General features: G+C 45.6%; 1 protein-coding gene across 1 annotated transcript in view; it reads left to right on the top strand.

The window, feature by feature from the left end:
* LOC111957214 (latent-transforming growth factor beta-binding protein 4) overlaps window positions 1-18532 on the top strand; it is a 77217-nt gene that overhangs the window by 32647 nt on the left and 26038 nt on the right. Inside the window, 5 exon segments of the mRNA XM_070438124.1 lie at window positions 7001-7171; window positions 7174-7239; window positions 13745-14034; window positions 14460-14562; window positions 17108-17170. Of these exon segments, the coding sequence (XP_070294225.1) occupies window positions 7001-7171; window positions 7174-7239; window positions 13745-14034; window positions 14460-14562; window positions 17108-17170 (693 nt within the window).

Below are 18532 nucleotides of genomic sequence, written 5' to 3'. Positions count from 1 at the left end.
GAAACTGTTCAGGGGTTTTTGGTCCCAGATTTGGTGTGCCGGTACCGCTTGCCATGCGGTAGCAGAGAGAACAGTCTATGACTTGTTTGGCTGGAGGCTTTGCCAATTTTTAGGACCTTCCTCTGACACCACCTGGTATAGAGGTCCTGGATGGCAGGGAGTTCGGCCCCGGTGATGTACTGGGCCGTACACACTACCCTCTGTAGCGCCTTGCGGTCAGATGCCGAGCAGTTGCCATACCAAGCGGTGATGCAGCCAGTCAAGATGCTCTCAATGGTGCCGCTGTAGTTCTTTTTGAGGATCTAAGGGCCGATGCTGTCACGAGAATTTTTATCCCAATGTTCTAACTGAACTATTTTATAGCTTTGACCAATTCCCAGAGGTTGTAAGGCTCTGGTTAATGAAGAATTAGACAAAGTCCCAGTCTGCAATAGATCAATACTTTATTCAGAGAGCGCTCTTACCCTCAAATGCAGAGCCAGTCTTTTTATACACATACACACACACAATTTCTTATCATAGGCTACTCCCTGCTTAGACAGGCAGTATTTATCTCACTACCCCCATGCATAGTTATCTCGTCTCACAGTTGCTCCCTGCTTGCATAGCTACAAAATACTACAATGCCCTAGTTATAATTCTAACCAAGCTACACACATCATCAGATTATATTCTTATGATTCRAACACATTTCACACAGTCATACAGTTTTAGGGTGGAKTACTTTAGTCATRATCTTAAACATACAAATTCTTCTCTCAGATCCCAAACCTTTTCATCATCCTGAAGGGGAAGAGACATTGTCATGCCCTCTTCACGACTGTGTTGTTGTGTTTGGGTCATGATAGGTCCTTCGTGAACTTGAAGCTCTCGACCTGCTCTACTACAGCTGTGTCGATGTGACTGGGGGGCGCGTTCGGTCCCCCCCCCATTTGCTGTAGTCCACGATAAACTCCTTTATCTTGCTGATATTGAGGGAGAGGTTGTTGTCCTAGCACCACCCTGCCAGGCCCTTGACCTCCTCCCTATAGGCTGTCTCATCGTCGTTGGTGATCAGTCAGGCCTACCACCGTTGTGTCGTCGGCAAACTTAATGATAGTGTTGGGAGTCGTGTGTACTGTAGTCATGTTTCTCAATGTAGACCTATGTCTACAGTCAACTTTGAACATTTCKTTAATTCATAATAACCCAGACTTGGTAAGCTTTAAAAATCTGCCAAGCCAGTTGTTTGTTTTCCTATGACCTGAGTAATGCCCCATACAGTACCTTGTATAAACAGGCTCAGGGAAAGTCCCCTCCCCTTTTGTCCGCTTAGCATACGTCTGGTTTATAGGCTTGTTCCTAGACCAGGTCATTCAGATGATGTCAGCTCGAACTCAGACTTATGTACAAACAACCCCCCCCCCCCCAAATGCACACAGACCATGTCACTGGCCAGTCACATGTCCAGTGGGGTAGCATGAAACAGACAGACCAGTAACAATGGCTCATTATCCCCTAGCACCATGCATGTAACATTAGACACTACACAGTGCTCAACTGTGTACAAGTGTAAAATATACTTGTTTTGTCTTGCCATACTTACAGTATACAGTGCATTCGGAAGGTATTCAGACCCCTTGCCTTTTTCCACATTTTGGAAAAAGTGGACTTATTCTAATTTTGGAAAAAGTGGACTTATTCTAAAATGGATTAAATCGTTTTTCCCCCTCATCAATCTACACACAATACCCCATAATGACAAAGCAAAAACCGTTTTTAATAAATGTTTGCAAATGTATAAAAAGAAACCAACTGCAACATTACATTTACATAAGTATTCAGACCCTTTACTCAGTACTTTGTTGAAGCACCTTTGGCAGTGATTACAGCCTCGAGTCTTCTTGGGTATAACGCTACAAGCTTGGCACACCTGTATTTGGGGAGTTTCTCCATTCTTCTCTGCAGATCCTCTCAAGCTCTGTCAAGTTGGATGGGGAGCGTTGCAGCACGGCTATTTTCAGGTCTCTCCAGAGATGTTTGATCGGGTTCAAGTCTGGGCTCTGGGCCACTGAAGGACATTCAGAGACTTGTCCCGATGCCACTCCTGTGTTGTCTTGGCTGTGTACTCAGGGTCGTTGTCCTGTTCGAAGGTGAACCTTCGCCCCCAGTCTGAGGTCCTGAGTGCTCTTGAGCAGGTTTTCATCAAGGATCTCTCTMTACTTTGCTCCGTTCATCTTACCCTCGATCCTGACTGGTCTCCCAGTCCCTGTTGCTGAAAAACATCCCCACAGCATGATGCTGCCACCACTATGCTTCACAGTAGGGATGGTGCCAGGTTTCCTCCAGACGTGACACTTGGCCAAAGAGTTCAATCTTGGTAACATCAGACCAGAGAATCTGGTTTCTCATGGTCTGAGAGTCCTTGGCAAACTCCAAGTGGGCTGTCATGCATTTAACTGATGAGTGGCTTCCGTCTGGCCACTCTACCATAAAGGCCTGATTGGTGGAATGCTACAGAGATGGTTGCCCTTCTGGAAGGTTCTCCCATCTCCACAGAGGAACTCTGGAGCTCTTTCAGAGTGATCATCAGGTTTTTGGTCACCTCCCTGACCAAGGCCCTTCTCCCCCGATTGCTCAGTTTGGCCGGGCGGCCAGCTCTAGGAAGAGTCTTAGTGGTTCCAAACTTCTTCCATTTAAGAATGATGGAGGCCACTGTGTTCTTGGGGACCTTCAATGCTGCAATTATTTGGTACCCTTCGCCAGATCTGGGGCTAATGCTGTCTCGGACCTCTACAGACAATTCCTTCGACCTCATGACTTGGTTTTTGCTCTGACATGGACTGTCAACTGTGGGATCTTATATAGACAGGTGTGTGCCTTTCCAAATCATGTCCAATCAATAGAATTTACCACAGGTGGACTCCAATCAAGTTGTAGAAACATCTCAAGGAAGATCAATGGAAACAGGAGGCACCTGAGCTAAATTTCGCGACTCATAGCGAAGGGTCTGAATACTTATGTAAATAAGGTATTTCTGTTCTTCTAAAAAACTGTTTTTGCTTTGTCATTATTGTGTGTAGATTGATGATGGGAAAAAAGTAATTTAATCAATTTTACAATAAGGCTGTAATGTAACAAAATGTTGGAAAAGTCAAGGGGTCTGAATACTTTCCGAATACACTGTAGTGTCACTCTCTGGTCCTATTTTCTARGACCCAGTCGATGCCCTCTAGCATGGACTTGTGAAAAATGTCTGTCAGGCAGATGTGGTCAACAGAGCCCAAAATATCTCTGTAAATATCTCAGAGCATATTTGACCGTTCAAAGAGAGACCTAACTTTCCAACTATTCAAAGCGAGGAGGTGCTATGGCAAAGTTGATCTGGGATGGTTTGGATAACTGCCATTATMATTAGTTTTATTGCTGCAGTTGAAKCTCATGACCTCATGCTGATTGCTAGTGTAACAGTGTTGCTTTCGTCTCTCTCCTCGCCCCTACCTGGGCTCGAACCAGGGACCCTCTGCACACATCAACAACTGCCTCCCACGAAGCATCATTACCCATCGCTCCACAAAAGCCGCAAAATCAGCTACTTCAAGGTCTCAGAGCGAGTGACTTCACTGATTGAAACATTATTAGCGCGCACCCCGCTAACTAGCTAGCCATTTCACAACGGTTACACTCACCCCCCTTTTGACCTCCTCCTTTTCCGCAGCAACCAGTGATCCGGGTCAACAGCATCAATGTAACCGTGTTGCTTCCGTCCCTCTCCTCGCCCCTACCTGAGCTCAAACCATGGACCCTCTGCACACATCAACACCCTCGAAGCATCGTTACCCATCGCTCCACAAAAGTCGCGGCCGTTGCAGAGCAAGGGGAACAACTACTTCAAGGTCTCGGAGCGAGTGACGTCACCGATTGAAACGCTATTAGCGTGCACCCCGCTAACTAGCTAGCCATTTCACACCGGTTACACTAGCTGCACTGAGGCAAACTAGATGAAACACTACAGTGAGTCTATTTGCAAGTAAGCATTTCATTGTACCGTGTACACTATGCTGTATCCTGTGCATATGATAAATCAGCTTTGATTTCATTTGATTCCAAATGCCAGCTGCTTTGTTTGAATCAAGTTGCATTGCTGGTATTAATAAAGCTTTCTTCTGTATTAATATCCTTCTCAGCCATATTGAGGAGTATTCAGGGTTGTCTTGCTAAAGGTACAGGCCGGGGGTGCATGAGGACATCATGGGTTAAGCATCTCTGTGCAAGCTGTGGAAACTATGGCCAGCTGAACCTTCCTTCTCCTGCATGCAAAGAGGGAGCCCAAATGGCATGTGTCTTTGATTTGCCTCAAAACATTTCCCTGTACACACACACACACACACACACACACACACTTTTTGATTATTTCCAGGGAGGGCTAATGCTGTCAACCTTGAAGTACATACACACACACACGCCCAGAATGTTTGAGTGATGACACCCGTTTTTAAACCACCCTTTCGAGTGAAATCCTCTAAGGCCTAGCTGCAAAGCCTGGGGACACAGGAAGTGATGTCAGGGGGATCCACTGGTGTCCCTCCATCATTTAGACAGGTATTGTGCCACTAAACACCAATAAAGCAGCTTCTGGTGAAAACCAAAACTCTACATGGTGTGATGACCTGTTGTTCCATACTTGCATGAGAGATGTACTCCATTACCTGGATATGAGTGCAGTGAAAGACATGGGGAACTTCTCTGAGAAGAGAGGGCTAACGTTGTGTGTCTCATGGAGGGCCTGAGGAGAACTGGGCAGCTGCTCAGTGCCTCTCAACAGCTCAGCTGACATCACTGTTTTTCATGGGAGGCACCTGCACCCTTGCCTGGCTACCCATCCACATCGCTCGGGCCAAACGCCACGCCCACTAACGTTTCTTCTCCACGATGAATCTGGTTTGCTTCCTCCCCGACGACTTCTCGAATGCGAACACATTCAAACCGTTCTGATTGGTCCCAGAAACCGATGGGTTGGACCAGAGCTGGTCTACATGAATCAGCACAAACGACTTCTGGGATGGTAGGTTCAGACTCATGTATGGAGCGATTGATAGAGCAGCCAAATTAAATTCAGGATGAGTCGTCAGGCAACTTTCTCTCCCTCTCTCTGTCTTTCTGCCTCTCTCTTTTCCCATTCTGTCCCTCTCTCTGTCTCTCTCCCTCTTTTTCTCTCTCTCTCTACCTAATTTCCCCTCTCCCTGTGTAAACTGGTGTGGATGGATCCGTTGCATCTGGAGAGACACACACGTCCGACTCGGAGCAAACAATTAGGTCACCTTCTCAGTTTGCACACTGTACATGACCTCATCACCACGGCTACGCCACAGCGGGGAGTACACACACTGATACACTGCATATGTTCCACACATGATTTCTCCACCGGAAACCTACTCCACACAGCGGAACGCTGCTGCTCTAACCCCGGGGGCCGGACACAGGCTCTCTGCGATAGGAACCTAGAAAACTCCGAAGCCACTGTACTGTAAATTCCTCTTGTAAAAGGCTTTTTCCTGACAAAACCACCAACCTTTTTCCTGTTCCTCACCGTGGCCTCTGGAACAATGGGCGAGAGCATGCCAGAAACTGAGAAAAGAGACCTGTACGGTAGTTACCCCGACGCTGACACMCTCACTGGAGCCCAGAGGACTTCGTATTCAGACGGAAAATCAATTCTGTGCCCCCCCTAGGGAAAGGAAGAACACTAAAAATGATGGATCAGTGTGTACTTTGGACAGCCTTCAGCTGCCGTCGTCTTTCCAAGTTCCGGGAAGGCTCGGGGAAAGGTGAAGGCCTATAATCAGTGTGACTGTCGGGACCTCGTACAGTCCAATAGTTGTGTTTTACAGTATCCTCTCCAAACCACTCTGATGAGAGGAAACAGGTTCAGCTGAACCCTCTTTCTTGATTGCAGGATCATTTGAGTGGTAAAATTACCACAGAACACAAACGCAAAGAGTGTTTAAGAGAGAGCAAGTTTATATTCTACCTAATTAAAATATGGATAGAAAGTCACACAAGCAAGTCCATCAGTACATCCATATTTTTCTTTTCTTTCTCTCTCTTCTCTTCTCTCTCATCTCTCTCTCTCTCATCATCTCTCTCTCTCTCTCTCTCTCTCTCTCTCTCTCTCTCTCTCTTCACCTCTCTCTCTCTCTCTCTCTCTCTCTCTCTACCATCTCTCTTCTCATCTTCTCTCTACTCATCTTACTCCTCTCTCCCCTCTCTCTCTCTCTCTCCTTCTCTCTCTTCTCCTCTCTTCTCTCTCTCTCTCTCTCTCTTCTCTCTCTTCTCTCCTCTCTCTTCTTCTCTCTCTCTCTTGCCTAGCTGCAGTGTTTGTTGTAAAGTAATTTCCATGGACTTGGGCATGGGCCAGGGCCAAGCTTTCCAATGTTATTATTATTATGAGCATTAATACAACACAGCCATGTGATATGGAAAGCATGTGCTGGTGGGCATAATAAGCAGAGACATGGTTTTCGTCAGAGTGCTGCTTGTTTTCCATTCATTGTGGTAAAAAGGGGACACAATGTAAGATTGTATTTGTGTGCTCTGTAACCAATCAGTGTTGTTTTGAATGGCATTGTTTACAGTGTGCCCAAACGGTCCTATCAATTATCTCTGTCACAAGGACATGTGTTGGAGGTTTTCTCTTGTTGTCTTGGTTGGCTAGGTAGGCGTAAAATTTTTGACTCTGCCCTTGGTTTTGTAGTCGGATTGTATCTGAATCGTGAGTTTGTTTGTTACATTTGAACCGCAACAGGGAGGAACTCTTGGCCCTAATGGTACCTGAACCATAGAAATCACTACAGGACATAAAACGAGAGGGTTATAGTTTCTCGAAGCTCCAGAGTTCTATTTCAGTTGTTGATGTCTTGGACTCCGTGTTTCTCCCTCAATCTGGTCACAGTTAACAGAGCCATTCTGTTTGTCTCTCCCCTCCCTCCCTCCCTCCCTCCCTCCTCCGTTTCTCCTCTAGTCCTGTGCCCCATGTTGTGTCAAAATGGAGGGGTCTGCATCCAGAAGGACCGCTGCCTCTGCCCGCCAACCTTCACCGGCAAGTTCTGCCACATCCCCGTGGCCACGCCCTCCACCAATGACATTGAGAAGCCTCCGCGCATCACCTCGGTGCTGGCCAGTCAGCAGCTGCTGACCAGTCGGAGTACATTCTCCCCCTGCAGAGCCAGCAGCAGAGCCACAGTCAGCCCAGCGGTGGAAGTGTGACAAGGCCAAGCCTCATTTGTGGCAGCGGTGGGATCTGAATGGTGATGAATGAAACACAAGTTGCTCTTAAATTAATACATTAGACACAAATCTTTAAAGCAGAGCCAATGTCTCTAGTGAAGGATCCTCTCCTTGACAGTAAGACTGAGATTCATATCAAATAGAGAAGGAAGAGCTCTTGAATGAGCACAACAACAGCTAATTCTCTGCATATTGAGGTGTGATTCTGACATGTTGATCAAATACATTTGACAATCATAGCTAACAGCATTTTTTCAAATTTTCAAATGAACCATCATTAATTGCCTAATAATGCATTAAAAATTATGCTTTCGTCTGACATTAGTCATCTGTGGTTTGGCTTTGAATGTGCAAAAATGTCAACTAAGGTTCACACGTCACACAGTTACACACGTCTTTCCTGTAGATAAATTACATTCAAACTGCACCGTGTGTGCTGAGCTAAAGATGACAGTTTATACATGACTGTTTTCCTTGGCCAGGACTCAACACTTAAATGTACCTCTCAGTGCAATAGGTAATAAGCCTAGAAACACGGACAGGAATTCCTCTAGGTCTCTGAGACAATCACACATTTCCCATTGTTTTACATCATTACAATGCGTATGAGAACACTCCGATTCGGCTACTTACGAATACTCTCACTGTCTTGCCAAATGTGAATTTTGGATGTTATGACAGCCAGATGTTTCTGACCAAATTGTATCAGTTGACATACACTCTCAGATGGTGAAGTATATTTGTACAACATGAAGAAAAGAAAAACACTGACGTTTCCCTGCATGGCGGTATTGAGACCCTGGAAAATGTACGTCATCATATTCGCCAATCACTACTAACTACGCAGTCGGTGAAATCTGAAGCTTTAGCAGTTACCCTGCAGTTAGATGACACTTGTTTTAGGATGCAATATGGTTGGTAATCTTCTGCTGCCTTTAAAGATGTTATCATAAAATGCAACTCTGAGCGCATGTGTATTTGTCCATGCTCTATAAAGCCCTCACGACATCAGTGTGGCTTGTGATCGCTCCGAGGGGGGGGGGGGGGGGGTTGGTGAAACAACCAAAAGTTTTATGAAGTGAAATCTAAACAATATGCTAAACTCATACTAACAAAAGAAATGTCGGGCTCAATTATGTTGACGCGCTGCTTCCAAAAGTCCACACTCTGTTCCAGGGCTGGGAGAGTGTTTGGGAGTGGAGATCTGAGTGCTTACGCAACCTCACTGAGGAGACCTACGTTGATAGAGGGGTCTTAGACTTAGCTGGCCTGCCAATAGAGTACCACAGTATGAGTCATAATACCCATAAAGCCTAGCGGTCAAACAAGGAAATGGTTCCAATCATTTTTCCACCATTCATTTTTCCCATAGGGGATTTTAGAAACACTTAAAATAAGGGCTCTGTTTCGTGTATGCTTACCCTGGTGTGACATTTTGATAACAGTGTAAATCTCTCTAGGACAAGGTGACTTTTATCAATATATTCGCCTGTATCTACTCCCCAAAAATGAAATGCTAATTAGCTGCTAATGTGACTATCATAAAGAACTACAAATGCCATGATTATATGGACGAGACTGCCGAATCGAGGCAAAGGTAAGAATCTCTGGATTAACTATCTAATGCTAGCTACATTTAGTKATGAATAAATTGGCAAKAWWWWWTTTAATTGAGAATTTTGTGAACTGTCTTGTGCAAGTTTTAAATTGACACAATATCTGTCAGCTAGAGGATCAGGTTTGAAGGTAAGACCCAGGTGCAGACAGTGTCGAAGTAACACAAGTTTATTAAATCGAACACGGGCAGGCAAAMGTACAGGACGGCAGGCAGGCTCAGGTCAGGCAGAGGTCGGTAATCCAGAGTAGTGGTGCAAACAAAAAGAAATMAACAAAACGAACTGGRAACAGATAAACAGAGAACACAGGTATAAATATACAGGGGATAATGGGGAAGATGGGTGAGACCTGGAGGGCGGTGGAGACAATCACAAAGACAGGTGAAACAGAACACAGCAGGGGCGTTGGTAAGGCCAAATGGCATGACCAAATACTCGTAGTGATCGCAGGCCATGTTGAAGGCGGTCTTCCACTTGTCCCCTTCCCGTATCCGCACCAGGTGGTAGGTGTTACGTAGATCCAGCTTGGAAAACACGGTGGCCCCCTGGAGCGGCTCGAATGCCGAGGAGATGAGGGGTAGCGGTTCTTCACCGTTATGTCATTGAGACCCCGGTAGTCGATGCATGGGCACAGGGTCTTGTCCTTTTTCTCCACAAAGAAGAACCCTGCGCRGGCAGGAGAAGAAGAAGGTCYGATGAATCCTACAGCTAGGGAGTCCCCAATGTAGGTTTCCATCGCCTTGGTCTCTGATCCCGACAGAGAGTACAGTCATCCCCGGGGCGGAGTCATGCTAGGGTGAAGGTCAATCCCGCAGTCATAAGGTCGGTGRGGCGGAAGCGAAGTGGCCCGGGCCTTGTTGAACACCTCCCGGAGGTCCTGATACTCCGCGGGAATGGCGGAGAGGTCCGTAGCGACTTCCGAGCCCTCAGGAAGACATCCCGGGGCAGGTTGTGCTAACTTCAGGCAATGGGCGTGGCAGAACGGMCTCCAGCCCATGATGGCACCAGTAGACCAGTTAATGAGGGGATTGTGTCGCTGGAGCCAGGAGAATCCCAATACCACGSGAGTCTGAGGAGACTTAACGAGCAGGAACTGGATAGCCTCGCTGTGGTTCCCTGCCACACGTAAGTTGTATGGAGTGGTGTTGTGGGTGACCCGGGCTATAGAGCGCCTGTCCAGTGCTCTAACGTCCATGGGAATGGAGAGGGGCTGAGTGGGGATGCCCAGCTCGGAAGCCAGCGTAGAGTCCAAAAAGCTCTCATCGGCCCCAGAGTCGATGGGGACCCGGAGCGATCTCGACTGGTTCCCCCACAGCAAAATCGCATGAAAAGGGGTGCGAATAAGGGAAGAAGAAAAGTTCCCCATATGTCCCACCAGAGTACTCGCTCCTGCCAGTGAGCCTGGTTTTAGTGGACAGGTTGACTCAAATGATGACTCTTGGTTTTGAGCCTGTATAGCCGTTCAGCTGGAGACAACCCAGCTCTGRCTTGTTGCATAGSCTCGGGAAGAGGTGAATCGGCAGTCTTTGGCGACTCTCGGGGGAACTTGGGTAGCCTCGGGTTCTCTCGGCAACGGGGCCGTTGGGGACTTCCGAGATGCCTCGTAGGCGAGGTGGAATTCTTGGACGGGCGAGTGCAATCGAATCTCCTCTCCCTCCTTCGTTCCCGTAGTCGCCCATCAAGCCTGATGGTCAAGGCGATGAGGGAATCGCAATCCGTCTGTAGTTCCCAGGCTGCAAGCTCGTCCTTCAATTCTTCCGATACTCTGTGCAGGAACATGTCGAACAGCACTTCCGTGTTCCAGGCACTTTCCGCTGCCAACGTGCGGAAATCCACCGCATAATCTGCAACACCTCAGGATTCCTGCCGAAGCTGGAGTTCTTCCGGGCAGCCTCTCTCCCGGACAATGGGGCATCAAAAACCTTTTTGACCTCCACCACAAACTCCTCCAGACTGAAGCATATGGCCGGCTGTTGTTCCCATACTGCCGTAGCCCAGGCAAGAGCCCTCCCGGACATCAGCGTGATGAGGTTCGCTATCTTAGAGCGGTCCGAGGGGAAGGAGGAGCGCTGAAGCTCGATGATGAGTGCACACTGAGCGAGAAACGTCCGACAGGTGCCCGGCTCTCCATCGAAGCGTTCCGGGGGAGGTAAGCGAGGTTCCCGGGAAACCTGGGATGACCGGTMAGGCGGCGCTGCTGACAGCTGGGCTACTGAGGAGAGATGTGAGATTACCATCGTGGTAGGCTGTCTCCCAGACAATGATTTCAACGCTTGGTCATGGCGTTCGGCAAAGGTCTGGACCCCTTCCACAAGGCCACAAAGCAACTCCTCATGCCTAGCAATGGTGGCTCCTTGGGAGGAGATGGCGTTGTGAAGCTGMTCCGAGTCTGCTGGGTCAGTCATGGCCAGTTCGTACTATCARGTTTGAAGGTAAGACCCAGGTGTAGACAGTGTCGAAGTAACAAAAGTTTATTAAATCGAACACGGGCAGGCAAAGGCACAGGACGGCAGGCAGGCTCAGGGTCAGGTCAGGCAAAGGTCGGTAATCCAGAGTAGTGGGGCAAAGGTACAGAATGACAGGCAGGCTCATGGTCAGGGCAGGCAGAAAGGTCAAAACCGGGAAAACTAGAAAACCAGSAACTATAGACAAGACAATAGCAAGGGGAAAACCGCTGGTAGGGTTTGATGAACAAAACGAACTGGCAACAGACAAACAGAGAACACAGGTATAAATACACAGGGGATAATGGGGAAGATGGGCGACACCGGGAGGAAGGTGGAGACTATCACAAAGACAGGTGAAACAGATCAGGGTGTGACATAGAGATGATGTGCAGGAGCTTGCAGGGATATGTAATCTTTCCTGATGTCTACTTTGATGCTAATTAGCAGTTTCGAATCTGAGAGTAAATAGAGATGAATATATTGATAAAAATTGCCTTGTCTGTCTGAGAGAGATWTACACAGTTATCAAAACGTCACGCCAGGGTAAGCCTACACAAAACACAGCCCTTATGTTTCTAAAATTCCCCATGGAAAAACGATTGGAACCATTTCCCTGTTTGACCGCAAGGTTTTATGGGTATTACGACACCTCCACTGTGGGGCTCTAATCTGTAGTGTTTATCATAAAACATCGTTGTCCATGCACATCTCACAAATCTACTTGTATCAGCAATATACTGTACCTCTTTCTAATGGCAAGTTTGCTACACTGATATTTTTCTAGRGCAGCCAGGACTCTTACACTCTATTTCCTTGGCAACTTGTGATGCAATTTAGCATCACAACCGCAGTTTGACATCCATCAATTGTACCACCCCTAAGGGGTATTCAGCCTGTGGTGAACGTTTCCTCTCTTCACTTGAGGTGGAGTGTATTTAGGAGGGCTGATGCCTGCTCTGTTTTCATCTCCTTGTGACTAAACGGCAAACTTTTCATGCGTGTACCTTGTGAGGTCACCTTTATTTTTTATGCGTGCTAAACAAAGGACACCTCTGTTATGCTGTCAGAACAAGCTGTGAGGACGAGGTCGGCCATTACTGTAATACTGGGCTGTATGTCACGGCCAGACAGTGTGAAATAGTGAATTGGCAATTAAAAACATCTTGTCACAACTCAAGTGGGGTGTAGACCATCAGCGAGTAATTCCAAATGATCTCAGAGTTAGTCTATGAACAGTTATGGGAAATCCTGCAGGGGTAAGACAGTGGGATTGCTTGTTAACCACAGAGAGCGAACACCTGAGACATGTTTGGTTCCAAAACACTGTCTCTGATATGGTGCCATTGTCTCCGCTTTTTATAATTGATGCAGCCGTGTTGTGGAGTTCAGCAAGTGAGCCTTGTAAAATCCATAGCACSATCATAGAACAAAAGACCCATTTGCACTCTCATTGTTTTGGGGCAAATGTAAAAAAAACTTTCCAAACTGCATCTGTAAATGAAACATTATGTTGGCTGCATATCTCCAGGGCCCCCGTGTAAACAGTTGCGTAAAGCCCTGAATAGTAAACCAGGTCCTATGGGTCTGATATTACGGATAGTTAGGAGGTGAAGAGTCCAAGGTCCTGGGTCTTGATTTTAATGAGCCTTGTTTTTCGCATTCTCATTTTTTCAACCTAGAACAAACTGTACACAACTGTTCCTTTAGTACAAACAGATCTGGGACATTCAGTCACCCAGAGTTAACTCATTATCTCCTTGCCTTTTTAGTCTGTAAATAAAGCCCAAGAAAAGGTTGAGATATGAGTCAGGGTCTGGCCTTCCGCTCAGTCTGGGCCTCTTGGCAGTGTAGTGGCTTCACCGTGGGGGAAACGTTGTGCCAACGTTTCCACTCCAGTCTTTAAACGATGAGAGGCTGCCATCATGACTCACAGTAATAGCATGTTTTAGGAGAACAACCACTCAATTTTCAGACATACAGGGGGGTGGATACCGCACACACACCCTCCTTTGATTCTTAAGATSTGCTATAGTAACAGGGCTTCACACTCGCTTCCTAACAAATGGACTGGCTAAAGACCGCCATTCAAAATGTAACTTTGAATTGAAACCACATCAAAGACTTTGTATCACGCACCAAAGGCACCTCACATACATGGCAGCTCCCATTCATATCCACTTCCTTAGTTAGCCGTCAGCACAAAAATGCAAAGTCAACCATTCAGCTGTTGGCAAATGTGAACCACCAGGACAGAGTTCAAGTGAGAGGTCTGTCATAGGATGACCTCTGACCCCTGGAGGCACAACGGGTCAGGTCAGGCTCTGTGCAGAGACTGTATGGAGTCAGCAGTGTTTGCTAATGCTAACCCCCACTAGCTAACCCCTAAACCCCATTCCCGTCTCTCCCTCCCCCCAGCGTCTGGCTTATCCATGGTCAAGGTGCGGGTGCAGCACCCCCCAGAGGCAAGCGTGAAGATCCACCAGGTGCTGAAGGTGGGGTATGGGCCAGGCACAGTTAGGGAGCAGTCGGAGATGGTCACCTGGTCAGCAGGCCTCTCGGGGGCCAGGACCAGTGTTCTGCCAGGGGAGAGGGCCGAAGCCCCACCACCCAAACCCAGAGTCCAGGCCCAGACCCTCCACGGTGACTCCACCTACACAGAATCCTCCGGGTTCAAGTACTGCTTCAGGGAGGTCCGCAACGGCCAGGTGAGAKTTCTCAAAATTACTTKTACTATTGATTCCTACAGATAACTGCCAAAATAAATGAAACACTTGAGTAAATGAGGGATACAAAGTATATTGGAAGCAGGTGCTTCCACACAGGTGTGGAATTAACATCCCATCATGCTTAGGGTCATGTATAAAAATGCTGAGCAGACCCAGTTGCCCATTATTTTGGCTACCATGGCTAGAAGGTGCATTGAAGCTGTTCTGGTGCCTCGTGGTGGCCCAACACCCTATTAAGACACTTTATGTTGGTGTTTCCTTTATTTTGGCAGTTACCTGTATATATGTAATATGCATTAAATGATGTAGCTAAGTCTTAAGCAAGCCAATAGAAATAGGTGGCATTTCTCATTGTGGTTGTGCCAGTTTAAATCCAATGCTCTTCCTTCTCCTATACCCCTCAGTGCAGCTCACCTCTCCCAGGACTCAGGAGTCAGGACACCTGCTGCCGAGGGATTGGACTGGCCTGGGGCATCAACGAGTGTGTCCTATGTCCCCCTAACACAGGTAAAATCCCCCCCTCTGGTAGTCACCGACCTGACTTCTACAGTGTGCCCTGTCCCAGTTCTCCTTTAAAGTGAAGCTTGGCCTTTTGTCCGTATCTCTCTTTTCTTTTTTTACAAGGTTTTTGAATTGAACCTTTATTTAACTAGGCAYGTACACTTGTCCTCTCCTTTCAGTCTTTCTATCACAAAACTGGTTAATCCTTTTTATCCCCCCACCTTCTGTCCCCTTTGTGTACCTACCCCTCCTCTCATCTCAAAACCAATCATTGTATACCAGAAACAAATGGGGAGGTCACTGCTGATTAGTAATCCCAGGTGCAACAATCAACAAATAGTAACACTTGTTGTACACTATGATCATATGCACTTTGTTTTTTGTTTATGTATACATGTGTAGATTAAGTAATGTATTGTAGATGACAGCTATGCCATGTTTGACTATGATTGTTTTTAGTGTCTCAAAACTTAATTTGAGTGGTCCATAATACATTTTTTGTATTATTGTGTGACACTTAAATACATTTTTTTAATGGTATGTCCCATGCTACAGTATAGTGGCTAGCCTAACAGCTTCTTCTTGTTAATCTCCTCTTCACTACCTTATTGACATTGACTTTGGTTTTTCGAAAGACAGGAGTGCTTCAGATCGGAGTGGAATTCCTTTTAGAAACCTTAAACCAGATGGCCTTGCTCTGTTGTCTGAAATTAAATAAGAACTTACGTATTACAGTATCAAATTATTAACTAGTTATAAACAGTACATACAGTTGTTGACATGTTTTACTCCAGACCTGACTAACCTGAATGGAATGTACTTTTCTCTTGGCCATATTTGTCATTAAGTTGGCTTTGCCCTCTCCCCTCCTAGACCATATCAACATCATGTCAAAAAGTAGTGAGCTAATGTTCTGTTTTCAACTTCTTTCATCACCACTATTCATTTGAACAGGAATCCAGACAGTCCTGAGAATGTTTTAGGTAACTCTCCTCAGCCATCCCGGTAAAAGAAAAATTACTTGTTTTAGATAGCAATGCCCAGAAATCAACATGGTCTTGTTTGTATCTGTTCCTGTTAACTAACAGGGAATTCATACTATTCCACATTATTATTGCTGTTATCAGTAATGGACATATTATGTAACAGATTGACTCCACGCTTAGCCAGAGCCCGTAAGAAATACAGAACATTATGTCGCCTGCTCTGTAGGGTCACTGATAAATACAAACACATGGAAGTAAATCACCAAACAAGGCCTTTTTTCTTTCTGTTCAACAACCTGGAAGATATGCATGGTTTTCCTCATTTTGATTTAGACTACGAATGAAACCTCCTCATTTTGATTTAGACTATGAATGAAACCTCCTCATTTTGATTTAGACTACGAATGAAACCTCGCTCATTTTGATTTAGACTACGAATGAAACCTCCTCATTTTGATTTAGACTACGAATGAAACCTCCTCATTTTGATTTAGACTACGAATGAAACCTCCTCATTTTGATTTAGACTACGAATGAAACCTCCTCATTTTGATTTAGACTACGAATGAAACCTCCTCATTTTGATTTAGACTACGAATGAAACCTCCTCATTTTGATTTAGACTACGAATGAAACCTCCTCAATTTGATTTAGACTACGAATGAAACCTCCTCATTTGATTTAGACTACGAATGAAACCTCCTCATTTTGATTTAGACTACGAATGAAACCTCCTCAATTTGATTTAGACTACGAATGAAACCTCCTCAATTGCAATTTCTCCCTCCGTGCAAACAATTCTCCAAACATTACCATAAATAAATGGTTAATACCGAACAATAGAGGCCTTGTCCAAAACTCTGGCCTGGGATCACAGTCGTTTGAAACACTAAGTACTTTCTCCTTTCCATTTCCTTTGAGGAATGTCCTTTGAATCTTTACTCTGCAACCTCAAGTTACTTCACAACTTCCCACTTGTCTCCCAAGACTGCAAAAGTCCTCCAAATAGAGCTTTGTTTGATGTGAGAGGAGAGACAGCTGGGAGGGAGATTGTTAGCAGACAGGTGACCAATATTGTGTGATTTAGGCTGCCAACAGTCCAGCAAACAATTGGGAGTAACATAGCTCGCTGGAGATGGGGTTGATAGCCAATGTTAGATGAGAGTGTATTTTCCACTCTAGACTGACGGTGAGTCATCATGCTCGTATGGTAAAAAAAAACTTTATTTGCTTTGCTTGATTTAGTTGACCCAGAGCGCTCCGGTGTATCCCATGGCTCCTGTACGCTTGGCTCTCTCTCTGTGGCGCTACATGCTGCTCGTCTTCCATGGTGGGATCAGGAACTGTACAGTACACACAGATTGACCACTAAAAGTATCTGAAATCTCGTGCAGGCTCTGCAGGAGAAAGAAGGTCTAGAAAAGATTGACCCAGTGAATTGTACTGTAGACACAGCTATTGGCACTACATGACTAGGTATCCCCTTTCCCTTTACAACATTAGCGCTCACACAGGGTCTCCCAAGTATTGCTATTTAAACATCATTATGTGAATTGCCATTTCAGGAAACGGAGTCGATGGGAGCTGTCCGGCTGGATTTGAGAGGATCAACGGCACCCAGTGTGTTGGTGAGTACCATCAGTCCCTCTGAGTACACCTGAGTACACCTGACTATACCACTTACTGTAGAATGATGGTGGTCTTCTACAATCTTAGAAAAAAGGGCTCCAAAAGGGTTTTTCTACTGTCCCCATACCTTTTTGTTTCCAGGTGGAACTCTTTTGGGTTCCATGTAGAACCCTCTGTGGAAAGGGTTCTAAATGGAACTCAAAAGGGTTCTACCTGGAAACAAAAAGGTTATAACTCGAACCAAAAAGGGTTCTTCAAASGGTTTTCCTATGGGGACAGCCAAAGAACACTTTTTGGAACAGGAGAACTGACAGGAAAAGATGTGTGTTGAAATGTTATGAAATTATATTTGACAGTATTTATTTTTAAACAAATACCAGGTGAAATAGGGGTGGAAAAGAGAAGCATTGCAATGGTCTATCTTCATAATATGACCTCTCTCATTTTCATTTGATGTTTTGAGTGTAACAATGTATGATATCACTTCATCGAGTCAGCAGCTGTCTCCTTAGCTTGTCACACTGTATTCCATATAGGCTCAGCTCAAACACACACATAGAAAAGCTCTTTGAAGCAGCTCGTTATTCAACCCAGTCTTGTCACTTGGCCCAGAGATCTACTGTCGAACGCTGAAGAGTCTGAGGTGATAAGCTCTGAAACCACGAGCCATGCCTTGATTATCTGCCACTATGGAATGGCTGCTTCATCTGTCTCTGTAGAGCCTAATAAGATATGAGAGGGAACGGAGAAAACAGAGCACAAGTCTCCGCTGATGGTAACATGCAAATGCTATCATGCTGGCTATGAATCACTCAGGCTCGTCCAAACACATGGGATAGCGCTCAGATGGGGACATACCAATGTGGTTGTGCTCATTCATGGTGAATCTGCTATTGATCTGAGAGGTGCACATACCCAAGGGCAGGCCACAGTGACACCATGCCACTCATCCGTATGATGACATGCATGTAGTTTTAGTTGATAAATTACATATTGCAAAAACATCACCTGCGATTCTTCAGAATAGCATTGAGGCTCGTGGTATTATATTGTACATGCACATTAGTTAGCAGCTGATATAAATGGAGAGAAAAAAAACGACATTGATCTGTAAGTTAAATTCAAGAACTTAAAGGAGCATACTGTATTCACCTCACTAACATGCCTCAATGGATACAGTATATATATTACTGTTATTTGGCAGGAGAAACTTTTTCACTCCTGCATCTATATAGAAAGATTTAACATAGTAACTCAAATGGATTAGGTTCTGACAGATAATGATATAAACCATATTTGCAACGCTGCCTTTAAATGTCTATTTGTAGCAAGAAGGTCTACAGTGAATTGGTGATGAGTTC

This window comes from Salvelinus sp. IW2-2015, linkage group LG4p, assembly GCF_002910315.2.
Source record: "Salvelinus sp. IW2-2015 linkage group LG4p, ASM291031v2, whole genome shotgun sequence".
NCBI lineage: Eukaryota > Metazoa > Chordata > Actinopteri > Salmoniformes > Salmonidae > Salvelinus > Salvelinus sp. IW2-2015.
This window is presented reverse-complemented; position numbering and strand designations above follow the sequence as displayed.